The sequence below is a fragment of the Galleria mellonella genome, unplaced genomic scaffold (assembly GCF_026898425.1).
Source record: "Galleria mellonella isolate WM207_F2 unplaced genomic scaffold, CSIRO_AGI_GalMel_v1 utg33, whole genome shotgun sequence".
Lineage (NCBI taxonomy): Eukaryota > Metazoa > Arthropoda > Insecta > Lepidoptera > Pyralidae > Galleria > Galleria mellonella.
Window position 1 is genome coordinate 1,114,275 of NW_026442079.1, and position 26,210 is coordinate 1,140,484.

The 26,210-nt window shown below is 31.3% G+C and overlaps 1 protein-coding gene across 2 annotated transcripts in view; it reads left to right on the forward strand.

Moving 5' to 3' along the window:
• The window catches only part of LOC113518967 (homeobox protein caupolican), a 62,432-nt gene that overhangs the window by 7,333 nt on the left and 28,889 nt on the right, over positions 1–26,210 (forward strand). The window contains exons 2-3 of one of the 2 annotated variants that reach the window (XM_026904011.3): positions 16,433–16,768; positions 24,648–24,757. In XM_026904011.3, the coding sequence (XP_026759812.1) occupies positions 16,433–16,768; positions 24,648–24,757 (446 nt within the window). The remainder of the gene's footprint in view (positions 1–16,432; positions 16,769–24,647; positions 24,758–26,210) is intronic. The other variant, XM_026904019.3, reaches the window with a different exon arrangement.

Genomic DNA, 26,210 nt, shown 5'->3' on the forward strand with positions numbered 1-26,210 from the left:
GCGGGCTGTATTCTTGATTTCAATGTTAGTTTAGTAATTATTATCTATTAGTTTCTAACGCAATTAGACTTTAAAATAATGAAACAATGAACTTTTTTAATTTCCCTTTAATCGACTTACATCCGAGTCTAATGATATAAATGTAAGAATTAATTGGTTTGTTTGTTAGTTTTGCCGGCTTGAGTTGTTACTCAATATTCGGCCTAGAGAAGGTCATAGGCTACTTTTTATTCCGGTCAATCAATATGTCTCCGTCAGTCTGACCGACTCGCGAGTATGTTAATATATTATCATTGGTAGACATATTAGACTTGACCGGATTAAAAGAAAAAAAAATCATTACGTAATTATTATAAACCTAATGTAGCACAGTTAACTTCAGAGCAAATCTTATTACTTCGAATCGACCACTGCAACTAAAGAATTTATACAAACCACAGCTTTTATTTCATATTAAAAACTGCTATAAAGTTTACCCTTAAATACACTTAGTTAATAGGAATGCCGAGTTTTTTTTTTATACCAGTCGGGATCTCATTGCTTTCATGGTACGTTTTTATTTAAATAGCAATTAAGTACAAGAATGGGCTGTAAACGTTTATGCTGCGTTGTATCGTACACTTTAAGAGCTCTCAGCCTCACTGAACCTCGGATGGCATCATTTTACTCACGCAAATAAAATGTTTAAGCACATGCTTCATTTGGGCTGAATTACACCCTATGGTCTTGTTCGGCAATCAGTGTGAAGCAATCGACGTTATCCGTAAATTAATTTGAAAACTTTATACAGGAGAACATAAGTCTTCAAAATGTATCGAACTGTATAATGGCTCTCCAATCATGTATTAATTAAAATGAATTAATGGAAAATACGATTAAACATAATTAATTAATTATCATTAATCGTTTTAATAATTTATTTTTTTAACTTGAGTGATATATTATAATACTAGATTTTACCCGTGACTTCGATCGCGCGACCGGGATATATTCATTAACGGGGATAAAATTAGTTTATAAACGTATAGTGGAAGAAGAAGTCTTATATTATAACTATGTACCAAATTTTATAGCGATTGATCAAACCATTGAGCCGTCAAGAAGTAACAAACAAACTCACTTTCACATTTATAATATTAGTAAAGATTGTGATTAATGATTTAAATTGTTATCTTTGTTAAATTGCCCAATATAGATTGTCTTAGATTCTTCATTAGAAACACGCATTATATAAAAACTATTTACAACAAACTGTATCTGCCTATATATTTTAATATACCATTTCCAGTATGTTATTTTCTTAGTGTAAGCAAGTAATATTACCCCCTTTTTTATTTGCTCTCACACTTCTTACTCGCTCACTGAATTATTATGGTCTTATAAAATTCATGTACGAATTTTGAGCAACGCTCAGCGAGAGGGTCGAAATTGAATCGCGTTAGGAAGCCATTTTTATATCAAACAACGCCATGCGCGATGGCGTTATACATAATGTAAAGAGAAGGGTTGGTTTGACTTTGTAAACACCGGTTTAGTTGAATCGCGTCTACTTTCATACCCTTACAAATACGTTGTTAAATTTTAAATAAGTTCCACAACAGAAATAGTGATCGAGTTACATCTCTCGTGCGAACAAAAGGTCATGATGTATGATAATTATTGTTGTAATAAAAAATAAACTTGTTTTCACCTCTAAAATAACAGAATGTCGTTGACGGTATGCATATTATCTGTCCGCTTGTGTACCTACATTCATATGTACATTCTTATTTCATAAACAAGCTGGAACAAAAGGTGATGAAGTTGTTTTTATTTGGGTCATGCAATTCTCGTCAGACCGTTGAGTATCAGGTTCAAGATTAATATATTGTGTACGCGTCGACCAGGATTTGTAATCGAAAGGGAAGCTTTGGCCACACTATTATACATATATACTGCATTTACCAACTTCGTTATATTCTAGAGAACACGCATGCCCGATCTTGGAACACGTAAACCGTAAAGCAAACCAACTCCATTCATTTAACTTCATAATGAGCCATGAACAATCCTCGTCATTTTTGCAGTTTGCATTCGACCGTCGCTTTTCTGACCCCTTTTTCTTCGAACTCGTAATTTAACGTTTCGTACTTTCTTTTTTTTTTCGACTTTAATAAAGCATAATAAAGAGCTGTGATTAAGTAAATATTCCTCTGGTAAGCTATTGTTCTTGATAATGAGGCAAATGTTATGCAAGTATACTTTTAAAAGTTATGGTATATGTAATGTAATACAATTTATGAAATTTGAGCTTATTTTATGGTCTGTGGATTTACCATTGATTTAATTTTGATTTATATAGTTATATGATTTCTTTAAATTAAATAATTAATAATTGTTGTCCCATATTTCGTTTGCTTTATGTGAGATATTATGAATATTGTGACAAAAATATAAAATTTTTCTTCCTCTTCATATTATTGTATAGATAAAATGCTGTCGACGATAAAGTAGCGTAACTTTCCTTGTCTTTTAATAAAATCCTATCCGTGAACCTTTGTCGGGTGCCGTTAACCTGACACCTTATCGCTTCGGTCCTTAAAATCGCTCTCGAATTAACCTCGGAGGCACTCGACTCTCCCTAATCAGATAGGTGAATGAAACGCTCACTTCTGAGAAACTTTAATTAATTTCTCGGAAATGAAGGGAGTGTGTTGTTCACGTGGTTAGTAAATTTCGTAGTCTCTCGTTACGGATGGCGACGAAAATTGTGATAGTGTTTCCCATACAACAGAGCTGTGGAACCGGATTTTGTAGGCGCATGTGTGCGTATCGTATGTACTCGTTTACGCTTTTCAACCAAGACGAGCCTTGTCTGCGAGACCAGCTCTTCGATTATAGATTTTCTTGCCACCTACTAAAGTTGCCTTTGACGTTATCGCTTTAGCATATTGGGGTTCGATGACAACAAAATCTTTCGCTTTCGTATAATTATAGCAATGTAATCGCTGTTTTTATAACACAAGAATTTATGCAGTTATTATAGAGGAGGTAGGTATAACATAATGTATAGTAACGGTCCATGTAAGTATGTACTTCACTATATCTGAGTCAGTGTGTACTATAATGTAGGTACTTACAATGTATGAGTCATAATACCATATGCTCATTGGAATAACTAAATAGACAAACGAATAGAGATGCCATAAATTAATTCATAAAAAATACAAGAACAAAGATTTGCTCTTGCAAATTAGCTTCTGCCCTAAAAAACCAACGCACTAATGAGATTCAAATAATATTCTTGTTAGAAATTATATTCGCTTGTTTGACCAGAGCTACATATATTGCTCTTGATTATAAATCTTATACGATCACTGCCATAAGAACATTATGCTAAAAATGTTTTAATTACTTGGCGTACATTATTAAGGAGTCTGGGAGATTTAAAAAAAAAGGGGCATCGTAACAATATCAACGCTGCTGGTGTAAACACGAATAAACATCCATTTAGTCGCGTCTTGGCCACAGATCTTTCATTAGTAGCCCTAATCAGAGACGCAATAGAGTCGTGAAAGTTTATTGCATCGTGAACTTAAAATACACATGTATCACGATTACGCGCAGTGTCGCGCTCGCCCACGACCGTGTGTGCGATGGAATATTAGGGTTGTACATTGAAATTCTGCTATAATATACTCTGCATAATGAAAAGTTAAATAGACTTTGATATTTCGAAATTGTCAATGAATAAATCTATTTAGACATGTAGTGTGGCATATGAAGGCCAACAATTAGTAACACATTAGAAATATCAGTTTTTTTAATTTCAAATATAAATGGTAGTAAGTTTATTTTAGAAAGTCAAAAATTTATATATATTTTTTCTTTTGTGTACATAAATGGTATCTACATTTATGTACACAAAAGAAAAAAAAATATAATACATAATAAATTCTAGAAAGTAACGTATTTTTATTATTACGAACATTAACATTAATATTATCTAGTTTGACAAATTGGTAACCCTTAAATAAGGTGCTCACATATCATTAGTTCACACCTCGTCGACTGCGAATCGTCCGCGTTCGCGAGGCGTTTGTTACATACAACGCGCCGCTGGTATGACACACAGCTGTAAAGTGTGCGCAACTACATATATTTCTGGAATAATATTCTATTTTTTTTTATTATTGTACTATCAAATATATAAATGATAGTATTTAAATCAATTTAAGAATTTATTTAACGAAATATTTTAACGGACTCTTCAGTATTCCACACTATTTTGTATAGTTTCAATTTGTTAGAGTTGATCTAGGTATTTTTGACAAGGTATTGACGTTTATGATTTTTGTCATTAATTATGGTTCTTATTCTATGTATTTTTTTTTATACAATTTAGAATGGCAAACAAGCTGACGGCCCACCTGATGGAAAGTGGTAACCGTCGCCTATAGACATTAGCAGTACCATAGACATAACAGAATATACTGTTTCGCCCATGATACCCCCCATGCGTTGCCATTCCTGAGGACTCAGGTATTATTCCTCTGTATCAAGTAAATTCACGCCACATTCACATTTGTTTTTTAAAGAACAAGAGAGTTTGTTTTATCAAACTTTGGGCTTCTTGGTTTCTGACAGTTTGCTAGTAGGTAGGTAATCTTTCTGTATTTGTCAGTTATTGAAATTAATAGTCCAGTTATATCACTTATACCTATATGTTTTATTATATAAGGCGTAAACATTGGCTTATCTCAATGATTCCAGTAATTTGATAAACATAATTTTTGGATGTACTGGGTAAAGGTTATTAATTAATTATATTAAATGTAATGGCCAATGATAATAAGAATCACAGTAATGAATACAACAGTACAGGGATATCCTAAAATTAGGATACTCTATATTACAGGATATATTTGCAATAAACATCTGTATTCCCAACTCATAATGGAATATGATAATTACCTTAATTAATTGTTTAATAAAAATATAATATTTTGTTTTTAAATATTTCGTCTAGATTAATATTAAAGAAGATATCTTGTAATCAAACTTCGATATTTTCTTTTTATAATGTTAAATGCAAACTAATTATTTTATTAAGCTATATATATGGTGAATAAGTACCTACATTAGGCTTATACGTAATGATTAAATTATTACAGAAAAACATTTCTTTTTTATTATTCTATACAATAAATAATAATAAAAAATAACCTTTTACTTTCGAATAACGAGTATGATTTCGGGTGTTAAGCTACAAAGTTACAACCTTATTTTTATTATCTACAATAAAAATTATATTATTTAATACTTACATAGTCGCTTTGTGGCCTAACATTTAGATTGAAATTAAACTATTAACTATATTTATAAATAATTTCAAACAAGCTGTAAAATACGAACGTATATAGAAAAACTAGCAAATGAATTTTTGATAGAAACATTTTTATTAGTGTATGGAAAAGAATAGGAGATGCGATATTTTTGTCTTCTTCAACCTCATTCTTGAGGCAGCGATAATGACAACATCGTCATATGTGTCTATTCTTATTAAAAATCAAGACTAAAAAAAATTACGTGTATACCGATTTCAGACAAACAATATGAACATTTTGATTTAGATATAAAATAAAAATAGTACTCGTTTACTAATGGAGTTTATATTTATAAAAATATCTCTTGATAAATGATAATTCTTCTACTTTGTCCCTTCACCAACACAAGTATGAATATATGGTATTATAGATGAACGTCAAACTTGATTAAATTTCCGTTGTCTGTATAGTTGTACGTAGTTTTTTACTTAGTTTGAATATACTGAACGTACATTTAGGTATATATATTATTATAATATTAATCATATATATATATATATATATATATATATATATATATATATATATATATATATATATATATATATATATATATATATATATATATATATATATATATATATATATTAATCATATATAGAATTATTTCTTACATAATAATTATATTATATATTTATTGTAGTTCAAGAAAATAATATTTTTATTATTACAGCAAGCTTTTTATTTGATTACTCACTAAAAATACTTTCCAATTGTATTAGTGTTACGTATGAACGTAATTAAATGACTTATATCTTTTTTAAATGACAGCTACATTGAAGTTTGATCATTACACAATATTATTATGTGCGTGTAACTAGTCGGCTGTGTGTCACGAGTGTCACTTGAAATATCCTGTAATATCATTACTAGTGACCGCGTGTACTAATTAATGCTGTTTGCCAAAATATACTCGCAATTTTGATGCATTAAAATATTTTAACAGATTTACATTTACATGGAATTTACGTACTTATGTATTACTACGATAAAACATTTGTTTTATAAATAAGTATATTTTTTGTTAAAAAAAAATAATTAGTGTTCGCACTACAACAAAGTGATCCTATTGAATATGTTAAAAACAGTTTAAGATTAGCCTTAAATGTATGAAATATATACAAAATAAAAAATTAAGACGAATTAAGGATTTATTTATTTTAGTCTCTTAAAAATCAATTCAATATAAAATATTGTTAAGAGTGAATTTTTCAATCGACAATTGACGTAGAAATCTTTAAATTTAATTAAGATATGCGATGATATTTATACCTGACATTAACTTTTTTTTTATTAATTTGTTTAAATGTTATTGATAACTAACTGCTTACACCTTAGCTATCTTTTACGGGTTTGGAAACCAAATAATACTTGGAATACAACTATCAATCTAATTTGTTTTTTTTTTTAATATATTGGATCATCAAGACGCATAATTTGTGCTAGTATATATATACTGTAATAATATATTTACCTAATAAAATGTATATATACTTTATAGATGTACATATATTGTGTCTATATTGAAGACAATTAATTATGCAGCTGATTACATCTTTATGCACATCATACTGGTATTTAGACATAAAACACTTTAAAATTGTATTCAAAATTGAACGAAAGTACATTCGAATTAAGTATATTTTTAATCGAATAATCTGTTATAGATTAATAATTGAAAGCATATATTTTGTTCTATTAAATGATAACAACTCTGTGATAAGCAGTATGGTGTTGACTTGATTGATTTTCCTACAATTGCTGTAAATGACACGTAGGTCGGTATCTATTCGAATACATTTAAATTGAGAGCATTATATTGGCGTAAGAGTAAGGAATATCGCGTAGAAGCGACACTCGTGAATTCAGTAATAATACCGCTATGCAATGCAAGCGCCCCGCTGGGCTTAAAGCCCCTAAACAGTCAGGATCGGGCATATATATATATATATATATCATCATATCAGCCTTTAACTGTCCACAGCTGGACTTAAGCCTCCTCTTTGGGCGTTCGCCAGTAGTTACCATACTGGTTACTTAGCAGGTTCTCATGCATCTATTAATATATCAACTAACTTTCTGGTAGCAGGAAACGCCGTTATAAACTGACAGACTGTAGTAGATTCACTCTCTGCCTCATTGGATTCAAATATGCTAGGCGAAGTTTGAGCATGTCGAGTGCTACTTGCACTAATACACATATATAGTAACACAGTAGTCGTAAGCATATTTTTTTTTAAATTAACACTTGTTATACTTATCAATACGATTAACAACTTTTTTTTAATCAATTAAAGAAATAATAAATTAACTATAGGTATGTTTAAACAGAATCTTTATGTATATCCAAAGTTATTCGATGTATTAAGTCTAATCAGAGATAATCAATTCATAAATTAAAATAAATTATATCATAATTACATACAGTAACTCTTTATAATTGTTTAATTGTTATTTGTTCTGAAATAAATTCGGTAAACATCATAAATACAGTCAATGATATTAATTAGGTAATTTCATATAATTAATTAAGATAATTACTCAAACTATGTACAATTATCTCGTCGAACGCTTGATAGGTACTAGATGCATTAGTACTTTAATGCAAAACAGTCCAGAAAGTATGTGCACAAACTGTATAGAGGTTTACTTCAAGTGTTCAGACCTATAATACAGAGTTATTTTGGTAATATAGTCGTCGATTAGTGACTAACGACAGGGCCATGGCAATAAAGGTTTGAGCGGGTTGTGCACGGGATGTTTTGAATCGCCACCGATTTAATGGCATCTGTATTAACCAATAATTCATATTTCGGTACTCTACCGGTTCTAAACTCAACATGGTACAACTTGATAGTGCGGTTTGCACACATTTTGTTTATAAATGCTTTTCCAGTTAAATTTGGTATATCACATTGGATATTCTGTTATAGGGTCATTTGGCACCTAATCTTATAAGTGAGCCGTCGACTAGTGAAACAAAACTTGTTCCAACGGAAAAAAAAAGTAGTTTTCTATACCAATTTGATAATTGAACGCGATGGACGACAAAAAATTCGAACTTATTATATTAACACACATTTTAAAATTTTCTCGTTGTTTGGATTCCAATATAGAATCTGCTTTGGGAAATATTATAGTTTAATATTAAAAATTTAAAAGAGCACTCATTTAAAAGACTTCTGACAGTGAAATTATTTGCTTATTTAAAACATTAAATTAATTTCTTTTACCAATTTTAATATAATTTTTGTTTCCATAAAAACCCGATAGGCGTGTAATAAACCCTATTAGTCGTCTACGATCTGTACATAAGCTATTTAAATTGTAAAAATGTGCAAAGAAGTTTGTATATTTGTCACTCAATCACACATATATTATGACTAGACGAATTTTGAAACTAGGTACAGAAATTGAGCGTAACTTTGATTAATATATGTACTAATTTACTATTAAACATACTTAATGATATAAGTGTTATGAGTATAAAAATATTTCAATAAAAGCAAATACAATTTGGTATAAAAATAACTATGATACGACTAAAAAAAAACTTAAAGGTGTCAGATTTTATATATTCGGATGCTTATAAATTACGTACTCTTTCTTGACGATTATTATAAAGAGTTACGACTGGCGGCTCTGGCTTGTCGACGTAATTGTGACTTGAATTTGAAGACGGCAGGCGTCCATTGAGACATACGTCGGCGACTACAATAAAGGCGATATGGCTTTGAAAGTTAATGTTTAAATTTTCATTTCTGGAATACGAATGATAAATTGTATCATATGTGTAATTATTAAAAATACATTTTGGTGTAAAGAACTCCATTATCAACTTAATATTTGACTTTATAATTGTAATCGATAAAGTAAATAAATATATATATACTATATTCCTAAATGGAGTAGTCAGAGGCGTATAAAGACAGTTGTCGCTATAGTGGAAGTAGAATATATTTTCGTCTATGCTATAAACAAACTATTATAATTGTAATCTCCTTTAATCCTGAACAGTTGTTACCAAAACACAATTTTTTAAAATCGTGTTGTGATTACTTGATTATAGTGAATGCAAACAAATCGTTCATTGTTGCAACTGATTTGCCAATATTCAGTATACGGTAATTATACATTTTATAGCATACCCACACTAAGGGGCGGTTATGATTGCATCTAATTTCAGCAATACTGGACGCAGGAATGCTTGCGACGGGTTCACAGGAGTATTAACCAGAATAATAGTACGACTATTATTAGGTTGCTACCCGAAACGCTAGCACATGTTTATTCCGTAACAGAGGCCAATAAATCTAGTCCAACAATCTGAAACAACTTCATTAGTTGAATCAAAGTTATGTTTGCACTGTTGTGAATTATCGAATACGAATTCGGTTTCCTCTGTACGTGTATCCATTAATCGAACATTAAATTCGATTCAAAAAGAGCGCAAAGTTAAAGCTGACCACATTTGTGGGTTCGATGGAGTGTATCGACCGGCTCTCCAGTTGCTCGCGAGAGAGTTGCAATTTTATGAATGAGTTATTTGAATGAAACACAATAATATGGGGCCGGAGAGCGTAGCGACGCGGAAAGCGCATTGCTCAGATGTGGCTGTATGAACTTTTAAATTCATACTCTGACAATAAAGGTTTCGTCTCACCATAAAACACCTCAGCTGTAATATACTTAAATCGTATAACGTAACAACGTATATGCTGTTTTTCAATACGATTCTGTGCGAATCGAATTTAATGACTATATAATCAAATGTATATACTTTGTTTAAAAAAATCTTGATAAGTACATAGCTAATAATGAATACGGAGAAATGAAATAAATCATATGTGAACGCTGACCTTACTATGATAGTCGTAATTATCGTATTCATTCAGATATCTAAGATTAGTAAGTATTCTAAGAGTTCAGTACTGATGAATGTGTGTACGTTATCAAATGTTCACCATCACGCCTATTTCCATCATATTAAATATACATTTATTGATACTTGTATACGAATACATATAAATAGTTATTGTGTCCCTTGAATTAACTATGCTTTTTATTATTCATTATACATTAAGCGGTACCGTAATGAGGTGTCATACGAACTGTTAAAACCCTCACCAGTGTTACAGTGAACGAGAAGCTACTTGAGGTCATATAATTAGATTCATAATCCGACAATAAAAAAATAGAATTACAGAGTATCTTTTATCCACATTGCTAACTGATCAACGGATGATAAGAATATTATAAATTGCCGACACTGTTTTATTGCTTTTTTTTTCGGAGCCGAAAACAAAACCTTAATAAAAAGAATACCTGTTATACATTGTGTTCAAATTTATAACTGTAGTATTCCATTAAAATTCACCTATTTATAATTCGCATAAATGAAACTTTCGTGTAAGTAATTAATTTATGAAATAAAAAATCCAATAAAAATAACATAATTATGTTATATGTAAATGACACAAATACCGGTACCGTTTATCTCATTTGGTTAATAAAGAGTTCGGTGTGGGATAATCGGAACTGGTAGGCCTATACAACCCGTTTGCTGCTTAAATGTCGATTTATTTAGAGGAAAACACGATAAATGATATAACGAAAGGTATTTAACTAAATTTCGTCATTCGTTATCAGGAGCCGCCTGTAGATGCGCTAGCGGCCATGAACGCGTTTGACGTACGACTCTTAATATTAATATGCATTCATAATCATTATACACCATTATTACGTATTTATCTTTACATTAGTTACCGCTTTGCAGGGTATTAGAATAGCCGCCGGTTCCTTTCAGATATTTATACTTCCCTAATTCAACCCTAATTAGAGAAGGTGTGAATTTCCTCAAAGGCATTATGCATTTCGAGGGTGGGCCAATTTTGTGTTCTTATCTACACGGATATCTTGATACAGGCTGCGGTCGAAATAGACACCTACCCGTCTCGTGATCCACCATGTAATTGTCCAATTAAAGTCACAATTTTATGGAAATAACTTTAGAAATGACGACAGGCAATCTTTAAATTATATGTTTGTGAAAAGGTGTTTACTTATCATTTCATTTAATAAAGGTTACTGAACTCGAAATGCTTCATCCAGTGGGATTATTTTTTTTTTTCCTGGAGAAAGGCACATGTCAGACATAAAGTTATCATGCTATATCGAGCTCAATCACTATACCTATCTTAGATCGTTGAAAAGTCGCTGCAAAAAACTTAGTATGAGAGATTAATTATTAACAGTTTTCCTATTCACGCAAAGACTTGGCACGTTAATAATTAAGACCGGATCACACGATATGTTAGAAAATGAATTTATTCTAATAAGAATCAGCTTATGGCTTTATGACAATGTGTAGGTACTTGGTAACATTAATATAATCAATTATCAGTTTTATTCTCTTAATTTTATTAATAGCTTGGTCAGTCGACCTTTTCATATACATAATTATGTGTCTTTGATATTATTTTATTTTATTTAATATTTGTAAATTTTTTCTTATCTATTTTATGTTGATTTATTCTCATATTAAGTATATAATATCTCAAAATATGTTATGGTTCTAATAGGAGCTTCACGGACGGCTTAATTACTATAATTTTTTTGCAATACATAAGAGTTTACTTTTGACGGGCTAACAAATTCGTGCATCGTTCTCTAATTGGCTCTATCATAGACCACAATTGTGACTTCTCTATGTGATATATATAAAATCTATATAAGACATCGTTAATCAAATCACAATATTGCAAGTAGTAATAGTAACAAACCCGATCAGTTCCTTCCGAGACTTAGATCAGAAATACATTAAACGCTCATGTCATGGCAAACTTTCTACCTGCACACATCCAACAAAGTTTTGGTGTTATTCTTTAGTATTTTACCTTACAAGCTCTTGATATCAGCAGCCACTTTAGAAATAAATTGGAAAAACGAGTTAAAAAAAGAGGTCGACGACAAAGATGACAATGTTCAGACAAGACCTTAAAAGGTCGTTTATTAAATAGTGACAGATAACGTCTTATAATAAAAGCTCAAAAGATTGAAAAATAAATGTAAATTTGGACCATTTTATTTGTAATATTAATTTGTGTAATTGTTCTGGTTTTATTTAATACTAGCGATCGGGTCAGGCTTCGCACAGGTAGATAGAATTTTTGAAAATAATATATAGCCTATAATTTAGCTTTCTATAAATGAAACAAATTTTGAAGTCGGTTGAGTAGCTTTTGAAATTATTCATTACAATTAACAATTAAATCTGTCGTCTTTATAATATTAGTATAGATTATATACATATAATGTGATGTTTCTCTGTCTTGGATTGAATCAAATTTTAATTTTATCGGTAGTAGTAGATGTTTCTGCCGCCGAACAGCTGTGCATACATGGCTGTGTTTCGGTTCAAAGGGTAGAAATTTGCACAGAGATTACAAGATACATTAGTACAATTTTATCTAAGTATAGAGTATATAGCGTGAAAATGTGTAATAGAAAATTAAACGTCTTTTAATAATTATTATATTTAGATACTACAAACTTCTTCTGGAGTCCACACGACCACAATTCTCAGAGATTGATAGAAAATATTTAACATTAAGTACAACTTTCGTATAATATTATTGGTCAATAAAGTTTAAATTAATAAATACGTGTGAATAAATTATGTAGATTTATGCCATATACCAATAAGTTTTGCTACTGCTCGCTGTAAAACAAATGATTTTATAATAGATAACAATCTATTGCAATTAACCTGATGTTTAGAGAAAGAAAAAAATGTGCCAGATTGGAATAATTCGCACACATTTTTCTCAAGGCGGGAATGTAACGATAGCGTAGTTTGCCGTGATGCACGACTGCGTTATCAACAATCGATCGGATTGCGATTATTATCCTATTCATGTGCGAAAAAATTAGCTGAGAACGTTAATTCTTAAACATTTCCATTCACTACTCTGAGAGCTACAATAGCTTAAGCTGCATTCGTACTAACTACTCGAATCACTGACACTTTAGTGACAACACGCTACCAATGTCCTCGGAGAACTGTAAACAGAGATCTTAATACATCGGTTGTCTTACATATTGTCAGATCATGCAAGATTAACGGAACACAGAGATGGCCTGCAATTGTGTTGCGCTCGGCCATCTATAATAACAAACATTGTTAGTGTCGCTTTGTTCACAAATTAACTATTAGCAAGCACTATATTTTAGTCCTGCATATCGTATGTCTTATCGTAAATTTAATACTTTAACGATGTCCCCGTAGGTAGTGCTTTGATAAAAAATCGCCGTGGTACCTGAGCAGAGTCTCGACATCACCCGCAGTTAGTTGTGAGCGACATGTCATCGATATTTTTTGCTGCGCTGATGTCTTTAACGAAATTCATGTCATTGGGTCCGATTTCTCTAAGATTAACTTTTTTACATTATTTAACAAATAGATCGGACCCTTATACGCTCGAATATTCAGTTACATGGTTTAACACTTAAAAGGGCTTAACGACTCTAACACATCCTGCGGGTTACGATAAAAAAGACGACAAAAAGAGAATACTTCTCGTGTTTGTTTTTTAAAAGATGTCTGCTAAAGATAAGGTGCAGCGGCACTTTAATCCTCAGCCGTCCGATATTTGAAAAGGATATGATGACAACTTTTTTGTGCTCTTTATCTAATAAGCACATATAACCGATACTTAAAGACGTACATTTACTTACTTTAACGCTTGTCCCTGTCGATAGTATTTGAATTGGCAGTAAACGTTACAAAAGTTACAATTGTTTACAAATAATAAACTTCAGTAGGAATTTAAAATCTAAGTTTAAGATTTGTAATTCATCGAGTTGCATGATAACTAAATCTCAGAATTTATATTATGCCTTTATTTTTAGATAGTGTAAAACAATATTACTCACGGCGTCTACCTATTTCTCCACTTACTTCTTCTAAACCACGGTACGGTTTTGAATATGGTTTCATTATAATTTATATATTTACTCATTTTTATGGAGAATTTGCATCCCAGCAAAGCCGGGACGGCTTACTAGTAACGTGCACTTAACTTTACTCCGAGCATCTTCTCTTAAATATCATTAAATTTACTAGATTAAGTTTAGTGTGCAAGCAAGTTACGTATTTTTGGACAACTTAGTTGTTTATAGCTATTACTGTACTATTTTTCAAATTATATATTATTTTTATTAAACATACTATTTTTCACTACTGTACTATCTCTCTGCGCTGTCTATGTGGCGTGAACATAATTATTACTTCAAATAGTAATATACAAAAGGGATTATTTCTGTACATAGATTCTAAAGATTATATTAAATCTTCAGCAGATATTGATTTTCATTATACTTTAAACAGGTAACGAATATTATATGCTGATAATTGCCAAAAGGGGTGAAACACGATACAGCAAGGCACATACTCGTACATGTACATAGGTGAAACATGATGAAAATTTTATGCACACATACCCATATATACAGACCACAATGGCCGACCGGATAAAGAGGGCATGCTGTACTACAGAAATTATGTCATTTCATCCAACAGACATACGTATCATTTGAACGGATTGAATCCCTTTTAAGCACCGGCGTCGATTTCAGCCGCACCCCTCATACAGATCAATATAATCTCTATTACCGTACTCATTAGGTCGAACGAGAGGTAGCTCGAGTTCTGAACACCTACAGTTGGAACCGCGACGTGTATATACAATGTTAGCGAGCAAGGATTAAATAACTATGCAGGGTATGTAATGTAGGTAATACAGGGATTCGACGTTTAACGGCTTCGGGATTACCTCAATAATTCCCTTAACACAACAAATGTTTTTAGCCTGTCGCACTATAGGCCCTGATGAATGCGTAAGTCAAAATGTTGGAGTTGATAACAGTGGAAGACATAGAGATCGGTGACATGCGGTGTGTTAAAGGCGAAGCCATATACCAGACAGACGGGTCAGGGCACCAGCTTAGTCCATAGTCAACCGCGACCCACGACGCGACTTTACTAGGCTTACTTAATGGAAAAACCATCTATTTACGCAATTATAGGTTAAGTAAACAAGTAATGGTTTCACAATTTACAAGTTTCTATTTCTTGTTGTCAAATGCATAGAACCTATCACTACACGCATCTCAAGACATCTACAGTGAATCATTATAGTGGTGTCACATGGCCCAATCGCCTACGTAAAGATTAATGTCATTAATCTATCAGGACAATTTTCATTCATAACAATATTTTTTTTCCGGAAATATCCTATAATAACACGGAAAGGACACAATGGGGGTATTAATTATGATTTTCTTTCAATACTGACATGTAGTTGTATCATAAGCGCTCGGGTGGCATTTCTCGGTTTCTAATCCCATACAGAATACAAAGAACGTTGGACGGTAGGGGACCATTTTTCATTCAAATGACAAATATTTAGAAAGTTATTTATCCGCATACGAGTCTGCAGTATTCAATTAATAAAAGGTCGTACGAACTAAGTTCGCATCTTCTGCTTTATTGTCGGACACAAGCGGATGTTTATTCTGCGGCCGCGTATTGATTCAGGTAGTCCAGTGAATAAATCTATTACGACAACAATATGTCCTTCTCGAAGCCATTGTTGCTAAATTCTAAATTCTTTAATAGAATCGTATTAGCGTTTCGATGCATTGCATTTTTTTTTTTCATTCGTTTCAAAGGGGTTTCTGGAGCGTTACGAATTTGCGTATACTAACGATGCACATGACACGCCCAGCATCTATTCTCACCCCTTTTCACACAATCGTTAAATAGTAATTTACTATCCATCAATTAAATTTTACTATGCTAATAATTTATTTTATCCCTCGACGTTACGCGTCGTGTACTTTTATAATGAGTAAGTAATCACGTAACCATACCACATTCTGCTTTGCGAATGTACATATGTACATGTGTATACGCTGTGCGTACGGAGGCCTCCATAAAACTGTATGTCTGCAATAGCGAATGAGAAAACGCGCCATAAAGGCATTTCAAAATTTACAACTTACAGAGCACCATATCGACAGCCTCCAACAGTCCGCCGCCGGCGCAAGCGGGAATGAGCGGTGGTGCGGGCGGTGCAAGCGGTGCGGGGAGACCTAGCTCGCCGGCTGCGGGCGCGCCGCGCTGCTGTGATACCGGCCGCACAATATTCCAAGACCCTATCACTGGACAAACTGTTTGTTCGTGCCAGTACGAATTTCTCAACTACCAGAGGCTGGCTTCAGGGGTGCCGCTGTCTATGTACAGCGCCCCGTACTCCGACGCGGCAGCTGCTACAGCTGCTGGCATGGCCGCGTACTTCCCCGCACTCGCTGCTGATCAGCCACCGTTCTACACAAACGCTGTTAGTACCAATCATATATTTTATAATATATACCTATTACAGTCACTCAAGCAATCTTAAATGGCAGGTAGAAAGTAAAACATATTTAAAATATTAACAGTGAATAAATACAGATTAAATACAGAGATAATTAGGAAAATAATAATACTTCAACTACAGATAGGTTACATGCAAAAATGAACCGTGAGATTAATATAATAATTACAAAATTAATAAATATAGACTTAAAAACAATATTATTATATCAATTTGTTGAACTATTTATTGTTGAATACCTCTCTTAGTTTACTTTCACTTAGAACATGATTTTGCGAAATCAACACTTGACAGATCACCCACTTGACATTATGTTAGCTTGTGATACCTACCAAATTATTCATACTTATTAGTTGCGATAATTAAGCATGACTGTTGACACAAATTTCAACCTAATTATCCGAATAGAGAAATTACATGTGTAGTTAATCAAGTATGAGTAGGTACAAGGCAATATCACAGTAAAGCAATACACGATAAGACAAATTTTGTTCATTTAAAACAATATTTCTTGAAACATTATAACAACACTAAAAATTGAATGACATAAGTGTACAGAATGTCGTAAACATATATTTCTTAACTGATGATAAGTTATCTTTAAATTGTGTTGAAAAATCTATTCATGAATATGCAAAGATACGCTTTAGTTAGTAACAAACTAGTAAAATATAGAATAAAAGGCAGCCCTTAGGACTAGCTGTATAAAATAATTTTATTATAATGTCTTTACCTCTTGACAACTATTTTTAGAAATAGTATTAAATTTAATAAAATCATCTATGTAGTAGGCATGGGTAAAATATCGATACCGCTTCGATATCTATATATTAGGTCCGTCTGAACATTAATGGCGGAAAAAAGGCATCATTCATTTCGGTATTATCCACATCAAAAATATATCTACATTCATTTCAATCTGATGCTTTATTTCGATATTATATATTAGATAACCGATATATTATTTATTGGGCCAATATACAGTTATTACCACTACAATATATAGATATTATACACACCTCTACTATGTAGGTACTGATTACGTGAATTTGCATCGTGTTCTTTCGCAAAAAGAAATTTAAATGTAGCGCTTAAGAGGTATAACACCTAACCATTGGAAGTGGCAGCGTTATCAATGGGCGTTGTTGTTTAATATCAACTTATCTATACTTAGATGACAGTTAACATTTATACATTTATAGCATAATTGCTACACATAATAATATATAAAAAGGTTACCTTTTTTATTCTTCAGTAAATTTCATCAGGTCTATCTATTGTTTACTATACTAGCTTTTGCCCGTTACTTCGCGCGTACGCGTGGATTTTAAAAATAGGAAAACCAATGAAATACTCGTAAACCAAATCTAGATCGCATATCAAGATAAAATATATACCAGATATTAAGTGAGACATTTAGGAATACCGCATCCAATTCGGTGTAGTAGTTTTTGTGTGCTGCTAGAGCAAACATAGGGACAACAAAATTTTAAAATTATTGTTTTCGCTTTTATTGCTCTTATTGAAACCCCTCATATTAATTTCTCCTATAAATTTCCTATTTTCCGCGCTGTTAAATTATTATATGATATCCTTATGAATGCTTTGCTAGAATGATTTTGAAATCTTCAATTTGCAAATAATAAAATGTAGGTTATAATTACTATTTATCTACTCATCCGATTGGTTAATTACATTTAGATTAGAAAAATAAATGCAAAATATAACATATGAGTATATCACGAATATGTAGTGCATTGCGGACATTTTGTTTTTTATAAATGAGTCATGTAATATAAATTTTGTGCATATCTACAAATTGCAGCTTATTGCGCTCAATAGTTGTTTACGTCTTAAATACAACATGTTTAAATATGATAGATTTAAAACAAGTTTCTTTTACTTGTTTTTGTGCGATACATATAAACGATCATTAATACTTTGATTGAAAGACATTTTATTTTACCTTCATAATGGGAATAAAAACTAAATATAACATACACGTGTATAAACATAAATGAAGAGACCCATCGCTAATTTAATTAATTGATTCATTGGAGTATTTATTTTTTTATTTTTATTAATCAGAGTATATAAGTCCGAATTAAATCACTTGATCACTTGATGAGTACGTTAAATAGTTTTACTAGAATATTTTTTTCTCGGTGTGTACACTCTCAAAACTTCCCTGATTGCTTCCCTGAACCCTACCCTGTGAATTGTTAGTTAAAAAATATTTTAAGGTAATATCATAGGTATTCGTTTATGAGAGAAGTAGTTCTAATGTTAAGATTTTATTTAAAATCTTTGAGGTCACTATTACATATCATAGGCGTCTTGTGATAATGGTAACAGCGTAATTTTGTAGTCATAAAGAAATTTTGCTATATAATTATATAGATTAATTCAATAGGCGAGTGAATGCAATGATTCTAAGACGCTTCTGTTATTACAAAATATGTAGTTAATATTTCTTTAGTATTCACTATAGTGGACAAATTAGTTTGGTTACATTATAATGTAAATTAAAATATGTATCACCACGATTGCACACGTTCTTTATTGACGTATAAATTCAATTACTTAAATTTATTTATATTTTTTACATTTATATCTTAAATTTTAAAAATATAAAAAAGATGATATAGTAGGCGTAATATAATAGTTATTAACTTCAATCATTTTCCAAAAAATCGGTACTTCCGCTCCAAAATATTAGTAGCGAATTTTAAGATACCTACCGTGAAATTCCATTTAGGTAATTATATACATTTGTAAGAGTATAGGTATTGAAAGGTCTATAAATATAATGTTTAGTAATAAATAATAGGTATTATTGCACAACCTTTACTTTTATATTAAATAATTTTTGTAAATATAAAAAGAATAGAGAATGCGGAATTATATTTTAGTGTGTTAATAAATATATTAAAACGAATTTACAGACTAAAGTAAGCAATATTAATAATTCAGGAGAGATGACATATCTATAATAATAAATAAACAGTATAATTTTTTGAGAAACTTATAATTTTTTGGAAACCTGAAATAACTAGAATACGCAACGTTATAATTTTTTTAAAACTCCAAATGGAAATAAAACGAATCGCTCTAAATTTAATTTCTAATAAAATAAAACCTTGATTATATAAAAGTTAAAAAAGTTTCATAAAGTTCAGTGATAAATAAATTTTAATTATATTTGTCTAAAGAAATTTATATGTATTTTCATGCCATAGTCGTTTGCAAAGAAAACTATTTACGATATATTTTTCATTGTTACTAAGTTCACATCTAACAACAAAATTTATAAATTGCTTTTCTTAAAACATATTTAATGTTATTTTCTGCTTTTCTTAAAAAATACCAATAAATAACGGCTACCGTCGTACAGCTTACCGTTAACAGAGAGTTCACTCTCATACCTTAGAACCTATATGGTCGCGTACAGCGCGATTTCAGACATGTTTCCTCCCATTAACTTTCACGTTATGGAATGACTCTCTCAAGAGACTCTAGCCTGGGATTCTTTAAAAAAGCGATAAAGAGGTTTCTTCATGGTCGGCAACGCCCACGTAATGCTTCTGGTATTGCAAGCGTTCAACGGCTACTGTAACCGCTTATCATCAGCTGGGCCTTATATATATTATTATAATAAACAAATCTTCAAGATTTGTTCAGGATTAGCAAAGACAACTCTTAGCATACATGCATACAATAAAATGTGAATCTTTTCTTTTCTTTAAATCAGTTGATAATCAAAATATAAATCCACAACGATTATTGATTTATCATACAATTATTAAATCAATGTAAAGCCTTAAATGAACAATACTATGGACAAAATAAAAATTCTTGTTTTTTTTCTATGACTATACTTCATTTGAGTCATTACTCATCTAGCCACAACAAATATTCCATTTGCCATTGTTTCGTTCAACTACCAAATAAACTGTCACTATTTTAATCGCATTAAACTACGACCAGAATTAATTAGGTTCACAAAGGCTTAAATCCACATCATTCCAAGATGAGATATCATCTAAATCAAAGGGATTATTCTCGGTAACATCGAGACAGCTCATTTTTAACTTTTTTTTTTCTATGCTACGCCATTTACAAAAGGTATTACTTTAAAATAATTAGGATCCAATGTCAAAATAGTAGTATTTGGAGATCGGTCGCTGTGCGTCGTGTTAAGTAGGTACCACAATAAGTTTACGACACAAGAATCCGTATGATATAGAATCATAATCCTTTTGTTCATCATTTCAAAAAAGTTGTTTCCTATCTCTGTCAGATAATAAGCTCAATAAGTTTAACAATTTCTTTTATTCAGGATTTTAATATATTGTCTGAATTTAGGGTACAGTAGGATTATATTTTAAGTTAACTGAGTTTATATTGAAATCCGGTTTAAGTTTTCTGCTTCCATTGAGATATTGCATTGAAACAAAAAGTAAATTTCAATACCTATATAAATTAGGCAAAAAACTACATTTTTAAAGTAAAAAATATTTATAAAGACAGATAAAAATATTTTTTGTTTCATGAGTTTTGACATAGTCCCTTTAGTTGCTGACATAAAATTCTTTTGGCAGTCAACAATTATATCACGTTAATAAATTCTAAAACCAAGCCCATGTCTTATATGGTACTTTAATAATTTAAAAATAAGATATACATTGTAATGCAAGTAGATTCCGAATTAATAAACTAATTACAACGTAATAAACAACAAAGATAAAATTATAAATAAAAAGAAATTTTCTTGTAAATACTCTACATTAAAAGAACTTCTAATTAAGTATTAAATAATAAAAAACACTGTCTGTATTATGAGCAAGAACCATCAAAGCCATGTGTGTGGGTTGTGACTTTGAATGATAATGATCATAACAACATAAAAGTAGCCACGGTACGTAATATATGATGTGTAGTAAAACTTTTGGAGGAAGGTGTTAAAAGGTGGGGCCGTGAACGTGTCTCGGCAGATGATTCAATCATTCATAGAGATATGATCATATATCATCGGCGAAAGTGTTAACTCGCACCGCCCGACGTCTCGCCTTCAATGGGATCCTGCCTCCGCGTTTTTTCATGCTTTTTATAATATCTATAGTTCACGATTCTGTTTTGACTCGTAAGGGTAGTGTACGAAACTTTTTGTTTGGTGTGATACACAATTAATCTTTAACGTTGATAATTGTGACAATGGAACCTTACATTATTTATCTCTACACTTCTCAATTCACGCCAAGCCCCATAGAGTGTAGGCAGACAGATCCGAGTGCAAAAATTCTATAAACTTACATGTAAAATTTATATTAATGATCTTGTGACCGTTATTATCGCTATATGCTTATACTGTAGACAAATCTAAATAAAGCAATGGAAAATATTCTACGTCAATATATTCTAACTTCTAATGTGATTTGAACTCTTTCCATTCGCACATGTGGCTCGCCGTCGCAGGAAACGGACGTTATTATTATATTGAAAAAATAATAATTTATAGTTTAAACGAAGTAACCCAAAATAAGTCATCACCTCGCACTGTCTAACAGCTCACTAATAGATCTGTGGTTAATGACAGTCGTAATTCATGATAATAATAACATCTATGAAGATTTACGTGAGTCTTGGCTCAAGTGAGCATTCAATAATAAATAAATAATTATAGAAATGATACGTATCCATAATTACTTACACAATAACACTATAGTTTATATACTGGCCATAATACTAATTTATTGCAGAATAAAACATAATGACCTAAATAAACTTACGATCGAAAACTAAGCAACAATAAAAACTGAGTCAACCGTAAAAAGAATTTTATATATTAATTTCATTTTGTTTAGTAAAAGTATAGCAATTTAACATTCCAAATAAATTCATAAAATATGATATTATTATTATGAAAATACCTTACTTTTCCAATGATATTTATTTCAAATGCTACCTGAGTTTGCGTGCGTACAGCGTCATTTGACGGATTAAACTCATTCGTTCCATAAAAATATTCGTAGTTCAACATGTTAATGTTAAAGGGATTATAGGTGGGTTCCATTAAAGTTATGATGTTGATACCAATAAAGATTATGGCTTTTGGTCATAGAGTATATTTCAATACCTGTCATCGACATTGAGAGATCGTTAGATAGAATATTGAGTTGTATTATATGTTGAGTAGAAAAAAATGCGGTGCTTATAGGGCAACCTTATTTCATATGCTTTTTAACAATGATTTTATATCTGTCTCCTCACGCCTGGTACTTTACCGGTTTGACAGTGGGAACGAACTACCAATAATGTCATATTTGATAGAATTAATAAAAAAAAGAGTATGGTCGCGACTATAACTCCTACTGGATGTTCTATCAGTGGTATTTGTCGACTATTATCGTTGTGGTAAACATAATATTTGACATGCCTATATTTTGCCTTGTAGAATCCAAATTTAAATAATTTTACAATAAAACATTCTTATGTAACTAGATGATTGATAATTAATATTAAATTTTAAAGTAAATAATATGAACCCGCAGTTTAATACCGTAAATCATTGCAAATTAAACATACTCATCTATTTTTGCAAATATTTTCTTGGAGCTAAGAAAGGTGGGCAAGTAACGTTAACAACATACAATAAATCCACAGGTATATTTGCGTTACGGCTTAGTAAGATTATTTGAGGTAACAGAAAACTGGAATTATAGCTATCAGAAAGGTCGAAGCAACAAAGAGCGACAGCGCGACTGGATTACGCTGTCGTACTTGAGTAAAATTTATTATCGGATTTTCGATTCGGCCACCAATGAAGTTGTTGGACAACAAAATCTTTTGATAGATTTATCCTGGTTGACCGCATTAAGACTCGCTCCCGGGTTATTTTTTAATGCGTCGCTATAAATTTTTGGACCCTCTGTTCGTTAACTTGCCAGACTTCTTATGCGACTACTGTGGTGCACAAATTTCAAGGTATACCTCTAAATGTACTAACTATACATTATATGTTATTATCAGAACATAAATCATAAATATTGCTCTATTTCACATCAGTACAAATCACTACATTAATCAATAATGATACATATACAAATAGTGGTAATAAATTTAGTTGTTTATCTCGACGACATAAAAGAAAGCAAAGTTCAACAATCCTCGTAAGAGACAAAAAAGATACATTTGTCGACCGAATGATGATTGATGCGTGTGCCTCGTATCTTGGCCCATTAAATAATAATAGTTAAAACGAAACGTTAAAGCGATCGATCATGAAATCAATCCAACGAGCATCATTTTCGTAATGGATTATGGTTAAAGCTACCGGAAACGTGAAAAGAGAATTTAAAGATATTGTTATTTAATAGTTAGTTGATGACAATGAATTTTTTATTTGTTATAAAATGTTATGGTAAATGGAGAAAATTAAATTAAGACACACAAGATTTATAAAAATCTTATTTTATGAACGTTAGTATCCATTAATGACTATGTTATTAATGTATTTTTCCAATTAACTTTGTGAGGTAAAAAGAGTACTTTTAGCTTATTTTTATTTTTATTAAATAAAATGAACAATGTAATTTTTATTATGATTATAACTTTGATAATAAAAATCAAGTATCTTCTTTTAATTAATCCATTAATACCTTCATTAAATGCGGGTTCTACTACATGCTAAAATCGTTTACAGGTATAATATAATATTTGTTGTTCTAAATAAATGTTACGAAACGATATCATGCATCAGAAAATAAGAAAAAACTTAGTAACGACAAAAAAATGTATTGATAGTAAAAATAGAGTTAAATTAATTATTTTATGTTGACAACAGGCTCCAGGAATCGAGCTAAAGGAGAACTTAGCAGCGAGTGCGGCAAGTTGGCCTTACCCTACAGTTTATCATCCTTATGACGCAGCCTTCGCTGGATACCCTTTTAATGGGTGAGTTATAAACATGTAATAATTATAATAAGTGCCACATTATTACACCAATCACCTTGTTTTCAAGCTAGGATATCCTATGCTATGAGAAACTAAACAACATACATCGAGTTAATTTAGAAAAGATCAATTTGTAAATTGACCCGACCGAGAATCGCACCTGGGACCTAATTACGTAGAGCAATGTGTCTACAACTGAGCCTCGGTGTTCATCTATTATATATATTATTATATGATATAATATGCAAGAATGTAATTATATTCGGTCGTGATTTAAATCGTTAATGGTATTTTTCAAGTATCCTACATTTACACAAACTTACTGATACTCAAACAAGAACATTTAACCCATGTACGAGTAGTGACAACACAACTCACATTGAAAAATCTGGAGCCATAACCCTGAATACTAATCTAATCTAATGTAGAAAAATTATTTCCTGAACGGATACGACCACGAATTGAACTGAATACCTAATTTACTTACTATTAACAGCTGTATTACATTAGGTTTCACCCGCGTAAATCAATATATAAAGAACCTTATGTGTTAAGTTGAGACAATGTATCCGTGTATCAAATTTCATTCAAATCAGTTTAATAGTTTTTCATAAAAGAATAACAAACATCTGTCCATCAATCATTACAAACTTTCATATTTATATATGTAATAATATTAAGAGGATTATTTATGCATCTCTATCATTACATAAAGTATCTATATTATTTCACTGTTACATAGCTAGTCATAGATAGGTACTGTAAATAGAAAATATTTCAAGATATATACTTACTAAAATGGGCTGGAGCTGTCCACTTTATACAAAATTCACGTTCCTTGCTACATTATCCCAGTCTATTCTGACAGCTTTGGGGAGTTCGGCGCTTGGCATAATTAATTTTTGAGTAAGTTACCGCTCGGAGCTATACCAGACAGTACGGGCTTGACAGATAGGTCCCTAACGGCTTCTATCGACAATCGACGTGCAAATCTCCAAAAAGAGAATTAACGTGAATCCCAGTGTCTGCCGTACGTGCTGTCGCGTCGCTTAACCCCTCGTTCCCTGTACACTATTTTGTCTGGTTTCGAGTGCAACCTCGTTCGATATGTGATATATGAAGTAGAAATTTGTTCGTAAATTATCTCTAGGCTTTTAATTAATTTTAATAATATTTTATAATATGTAATTATGATGAAAAATCGTTCTTAGACGTCGTTAGAATAATATTAACATGAAACCGAATTGCCGAATTACCTATTGTCATTATCAGCTGATTTAGGTAGATTTGATTTGAACAACACACATGTAAGCCGATAGCGGCAAACTGTAAAGGTTACAAAACATGAGTTTATTAGATAATTATGAATGTTGTATCAGATTATCGAAACTGTATCTTTGTCGGCGTAGCGAACACGCAGGGAAACACGACTGTCGGTGTAATGTTCAATCAA